The following is a 6,338-nucleotide window of genomic DNA, read 5'->3' as shown; positions in this document are numbered from 1 at the left end:
TTTGTCTTGGCACTTTTTCATGTTTTAACATATGCACTACTTGTGCACATGTTCCAGCCCATCACAAGTCTTGCAAATACTCTTGACAACCAGAGTAAATGCCTAAAAACTCAACCTTGGAGGGCTTGGCTCATGTCAATGCCATCTCCAAAGTCCAAATCTAATCAACACAACCCACACGGCTTACACAACACATCACTACCTATATGCAACCCAGCCACACTTCGCCAAGCAAGCTAAAACCCAACAATAAGCTAATGCCCAAGCCCACGGTAAGACTATTGTGCCTTACTTATTGCACGTGTTGACCACACCACAGCATACACATGGCGTCTAATCTACCAAGCCATGACAAAGAGTCCATCACCTTTACAAAACCACTGTCACATGGCCATTCAATCAACAAGACTATGCATGCACCACAACAAGGTAGTATATAGCTTGTTGCTGTTTCAAGGAACTTACTCAGTTCACGGCATATGCCTCCTTCATGTCCATAGGTTTGTGCATGACTAACATTCTTAGATAAATCACAAGAACACACAAATCACACATAAAAGGTTGGGAAAAAAACAATTACTCGAGCAAATCTTCACAGAAATTTCAAGTGAAATAAAATACTACAAGAGAGAGACTATCATAATATCCTTGATTACAATTCTGAAATGTGAGTGGATAAATTCTGAAATCCACCTTAGCAAAAATTTGAGTGGATAAATTCTGAAATCCACCTTAACAAACACAATAAGTTAACAAGTTCTACATGTCAAAACAACTATAATAAAATGATATTGTAGGTTTTGGCTAAAAGGATAATAATTAAATCTAGTGACACAAAAGTTAAGTTCTACATTTATCTAATGATTTATGAAAAAAACTTGTAGGTTTTGGCAGAGATGATAATTTGCCGTATTCCTCCTATGGGTGCAAGGACTGCTATCAAAACTCCGATGATGATCGAAATCTGAAATTACACACAAATATGTTAAATTAGTTACAAACAAAGAAATACCCATTACTAGTTTTGAATAATGGAATAATATAGTATGAATAGATTAAAGTTTTAAATGGAATTAAGCTTACCCAAGATGCAATCCAATGAAAGCTCCATCTATTTGGTTTTTTTAAGATAAGCCAAATGATACAAGGGGTCTGCATTGAGAAGTTACAAAAGTTACAATCAGTATATAATGTTGGTTTCAATTTTTTTCTCCTTTTTTCAAAGTTGAAAAAGGATATACAGTGTATTATAAACTTACAAAGTATGAGGTTGAGGCAAACACTAGTCCTCCAAAGAACCCCAACAATCCTCCAAAGAATGGAATACACATTGCAATGAACCCTGTTATGGCTGTTATAAAATTCACAATATGAATCAGTCATCAATAGTGATATATAGAGAAAGAAAATCTCTACAAAGTTTTTATTCATTTATTTTTTTGGTACCAAAATGCAAAATCATAAAGAACACCATTAATTAACCATACTTACCTACGTATGTGCTACGACCAGCGAGGCGTAGGGCTCGTCCAGGAGTGAAATGTAACTTTTGCACCAAACATGACTCAAGCATGTCGAATACAGGCATAGCAAAAACCTGAAAAAGGTAAGGGAAACAACAATATTTACTACATCATTGTTTCTCATTTTAAATCATTCTTAGCCACCTTTTTTTAGCTTTCCCTTTCTTTCTATAATGGGAAAAGTAATAGTATTTGGGCAGATACAAAATTTATGATAACCTTTTTTTTTTTTGTTACGATATGACATGTTTTAATTGGAGCAATTTCACTTTTAGATAAACATATTATTGGTACCGCTTTTATAATACCACTTTAACAATATAATAGATATAAATGTTTTATAATTATTAATTTGTAACTCATCAATTTATAAGACATACCTGATAGCTTCCTATGACATGTAAAAACACCATGAAGTTTGCAATGGCAATAAGCCAACGGGGTTGTTCAAGTGAAATGAGAATATCATCTTCAACAACGTTGCCAAAAGCCCAGAACCCAGAGATAGAGACTGCTAAATAGCAAAGGGCTACAATGATATAAGCCACCACGCAACCCTTCCACATGGGCTTCTTGGATGTGTTCTTTTGAGTCGAAGGGATTGTAGCCTGAATCTCTAAAGCCACACTGTGACCAGCAAATGCAAATGCTATGGTTCCAATACCATTTAGAACATCAAAGATTTGGCCGGCAGTTGTGTGAGATCGAACTCCATATGTTGCTGGATGGTGATGACTACCCCTAATGGTTGATGCTATAAAAGCCACCATTGAATAACTGCAACAATTTACCCATCACTTTTAAATCTTTTGTTTTGGGTAAGTAAACACAATCTGATTTACATTTTGTTTAGTAAGTTAAATACAAAAAGAAAATTAATCATTCAATTAAGTATTAAGCTATAAATTATATTGTACACGTGCACATGCCTTGTCAAAAAGCTATTTAAAATAGATCTATTCTATAATTTATATTAAATATTATAAATTTGACGCATATCTAATATCGTATTATTCAAAATTTTAAATAATATGACACTATGTATATTATTGGATACAAAATATAAAATATAAAAAGAAATCCTAATCTTAAAATAGACTCTTTCCACATGATCATATTCTTTTCACATGGCTATACTTGTGAGGCCATTGGCAAGTAGATATTCATCTTTGTGTTGTGCATATGAGTAGATTTGTGTGAAAGCTTTTGATTCTCGTTAGGTTTTTACCAAGGGGAACCCACCAATGAGATTCATCATCCACTAGATCATATACCAAAAAAAAATGTAGCATACATATTGATTTAACATATACAAACAAAAAAAAAAAAAACTATTTTACATATCTAATATATACATCATCTCTCTCATATTGTGTGACTTCCACTACTATACGAAATCTATACATTGTGAGATGATTAATACATATCTCGAATACATGAGTAATCTTATACAAAAGAGGAGAACGAAAAGTACCAGAATGACATCACTGCAGCAAGTAGGGAAACTCCTTTCAAGGAATTAAAATTAGGGGTTTGGGAGATGAAGACTTGCAGGCACGAAAAGAAGAGGATGAAATATGTTAGTCTAACATCAGCCACGCTTGGAATCAGCAGATCAAAGAACTTCTTCAATGACTTCCCACCTGTGACCGAATACACTATGGTTGTAGCCACTTGAACACACGTTTGCTGAGGCATAACAATCCAGTACCCTAATTTAGGACCAAAAGCATGCTCTCCCAATTCAGGGTACCTATCAAACCTCTTTCCAGGCACTGCTTCATGCAGTTCAACAAGTTGCCACAACGTATAAAAAGTGATCAACCATGAACCAAGAATTGCTACAATTCCAGGGATCCTACAAATTAATTAACCAAAGAACATATAAGTTCAAGTAAATGTAACACAATACAACAATAACAACGACAACAACCAAGTCTTACTCTTAAAATTTTGAGATCGGACTAATCAAGATCGATCACATATATATATAAAAAAACACAATATTCAATTAAATTTAGTTTTGTAAATGCTAATAAGTACGTACCAGCCAAGTTGGGATAGTGCAAAGGGTAAGCCAAGAACCCCAGCACCCACCATAGCCGTAACATTGTGGAAAGCTGAGTACCACCACTTTGCTTTTCTAGATGCAGTTATAGGCAGCCAACTATTAAGGTCTATCACTTGCTCAGTTTCCCTAGTCTGAGGAGCCATTTGATCACTTGCATTCCCATTGTTTTCCTGAAATTAGATTGTATAGCAATATTACATGAACATAACAACATATGTTTAAGTAAAGGATAAAGTTTAGCTACAAAATTAATTGTAGTCTAAAACTACAACCTTATTCAATAAAATAAACATTACTACATACATATTTTGAAAATCTAATTGTTGAATTGCATGTTTTTTACACTCTTAATACACATGTCAAATTTTGTGTCAATCAGATATTATTTACTATATGATCTATAAGTTAATATTTTATGTATAATTTTAAACTATAAAAACTTGCAATTTAAACAATTTATTGATGACAGCTATTAATCTTTAATTTTTTAGAAATTTTGTAAGCATGGAAGATATATAAAGAAGATGTAATCCAATTGTAAATTTGATAAAATTTACCTTCAATAAAATGATATTAAGTAAAATTATAACCTCATGCTACAACTAATTTTGTAACAACAAAACCAAATATTCATAGTACATAGTTTGTGTATGTGCATCATTGCATGGATATATAAGTAAGACATACCAATGAAGTCTCGTGGTTGCACATTCTCCTTTAGCACTTACTCTTTGGTGAGAGAGTTATAAGTTGAGTGTTTCTGAAACTATGATCTGCAGTGGTTTTAAAAACGAAAAGTTTGAGTTAATTAGATCTTAGGGGTATCTAATAGATCCTAATGTTGTGGTTCTTGAATTAGTCATGGAATCTCAACCACAATAAAAAAGACAAACAGATAAGCTTATCCTTCCTACAAAAGTGTACCGAAAAAAGCTCAGTCGGAGCAAAGATTTAGAGTAAGGAGAGAAAAAAAAATTTGTCACGTGTAAGTTTCAATATCAAAAAGTTTAAGAACTTGACAAAATCTCACAATATTTTTATAATATTCTTGTTTTGAGTTGTGGTAAGTTCAAATATAATTTTATTTTGACTTCTAATGATTTAACATCTCAACTTGTGAAAAAATTAGGAGATTTTGTAGAAGAACTCAACATCTAAGATATCCTAAAGACATGGGCTTACTCTATAAATTAACAGGTGGCTCTTGAAGAACTTGAACTAGTCATGGATACTCAGCAATAACTAAACTAATAGTTAAAAAAAATTATTTCTCTTTTCTTTCTAATTTTTTTTCTTGATAAATTGATTTATCGATCCATATGTATAATATCATTATGTACTACGGCATAAAAAATAAATAAAATTGACTCGTAGAATGTACCTCTTCTACTTCCTCTTCTTTCAGAGAGTCTATACGATATTCACAGCCTCTACTTCTTCTTCTTCTTCTTTCAGAGAGTCTATATTCACAGCCAAATGCTTTTTCTTCTTTCAAGAGTCTAAATTCACAGCCAAAAGCTAGGAGAAAAGAAATCACGAGCAATCCTAGCTCGAGAATGTAAAGGGTCTTTTATAAGAATCTTAAACGTCTCACTCCATTAAATAAATAAGAGAGGAAGATGAATATTAAAGTATATATAAACACGGATTGGTTATTTATATAGTTTTATTCGGAATACAACACTAATTAGTGTTATATATATTCACCAGTATCCTACTCCTATCCAAAATCCTTTATTGGGTTTATGACCTTTCATATGTATAGGATCACTGCCCAACTAATTTGTAACTAGAAAATTAAATAACATCTTTCCTCACTTCCCATAAATAATAAATAAATAACCATCTTTTCTCACCAGGATTATATCATCTCGACTTTCTTTGTTGATTTTTTGTGTCTTTCTGTTTTTAGTAATATAAAAAAGTTAGGTGAAAATTATCATTTAATTCCCCTTATTTTTTTTTTTTAGAATACTAAGTATTTTTAACACACACACGGAGAGAGGGGAGAAGATCTTAAAGAAACTTACAGTGGTGTATATCAAAAAGAGCCTCTTATCTATTCAATATATATATAATTAAAACCTCTAAAACTCTTTCAATTTTTCACGTCAGCACTATATTTAAATAAAATTATTTTTGTTTAATCCAAACTTAACAAGGAGTGAAAATCTATCTCTTCAACTAGTCTAACTTAAATTCAAACTTTTCATTATCATTTTTATTAAGCAAAATTATTTTTTGTTTAATCCAAACTTAACAATGAATGAAACTCTATCTCTTTAACAAGTCCAATTTAAACTTAAACTTAAACTCAAACTCAAATATTGATAATTTATCTCCAAATTTGAGAGGTTAATCATGAACACTATAAGGTGGCGTTTGGTATGGGGTAATGTTTTAGGATTTCCAGGAATGTTTAAAGATTCCCATGTTTGGTTGCAAATTACGCTAGGGAATCAGATGCCAGGGGAATCCTTAAACCTCTCTCAGTAGGAATGTGGATTCCTTTTAAAACAGGTGGGAATCCAGATTCCCAAACTTAAAAGAAATTATATTTTTTATAAATTGACAATTTTAACCCTTTTTCCTTATCATTTAAGCAATTAAGATAAACTATAAAACAAATTATCAATATCTTCTCTCTTGTCTTTATCTTTTCCCGCCAAAACAACATAAACAGGATAAATAACTCTGCTAATAGTTATTATTGTATTATTCTTGTCATTTTGAAATGTTAGATC

General features: G+C 31.9%; 1 protein-coding gene across 1 annotated transcript; it reads right to left on the bottom strand.

Annotated features, from left to right (window-relative positions):
• Window positions 1-805: 805 nt before the first annotated feature.
• On the bottom strand, window positions 806-5,051 carry LOC142621282 (lysine histidine transporter-like 5). The gene is made up of 9 exons (XM_075794604.1): window positions 4,976-5,051; window positions 4,282-4,367; window positions 3,571-3,764; window positions 2,998-3,381; window positions 1,904-2,300; window positions 1,492-1,597; window positions 1,260-1,351; window positions 1,084-1,152; window positions 806-964 (listed from the first exon to the last, which is right to left on the bottom strand). The coding sequence occupies exons 2-9, from the start codon at window positions 4,303-4,305 to the stop codon at window positions 866-868; spliced, it is 1,365 nt and encodes a 454-aa protein (XP_075650719.1). The 5' UTR covers window positions 4,306-4,367; window positions 4,976-5,051; the 3' UTR covers window positions 806-865.
• Window positions 5,052-6,338: the final 1,287 nt, after the last annotated feature.

Source organism: Castanea sativa, chromosome 12 (genome assembly GCF_040712315.1).
Source record: "Castanea sativa cultivar Marrone di Chiusa Pesio chromosome 12, ASM4071231v1".
In the NCBI taxonomy this organism is placed as follows: domain Eukaryota; kingdom Viridiplantae; phylum Streptophyta; class Magnoliopsida; order Fagales; family Fagaceae; genus Castanea; species Castanea sativa.
Note: the sequence above shows the minus strand (reverse complement) of the source record. Positions and strands in the feature narration are given on the sequence as shown.

Bases quoted from the DNA above. Each gene is read 5' to 3' on its own strand.
- LOC142621282 (XM_075794604.1), bottom strand. From the start codon at position 4,305: ATGTGCAACCACGAGACTTCATTG. The intron at 2,301-2,997 runs GTACTTTTCGTT...AAATTGTTGCAG, and splicing joins GCTGCAGTGATGTCATTCTG to TTATTCAATGGTGGCTTTTA. The intron at 965-1,083 runs GTAAGCTTAATT...GTGTAATTTCAG, and splicing joins TTCATTGGATTGCATCTTGG to ATTTCGATCATCATCGGAGT.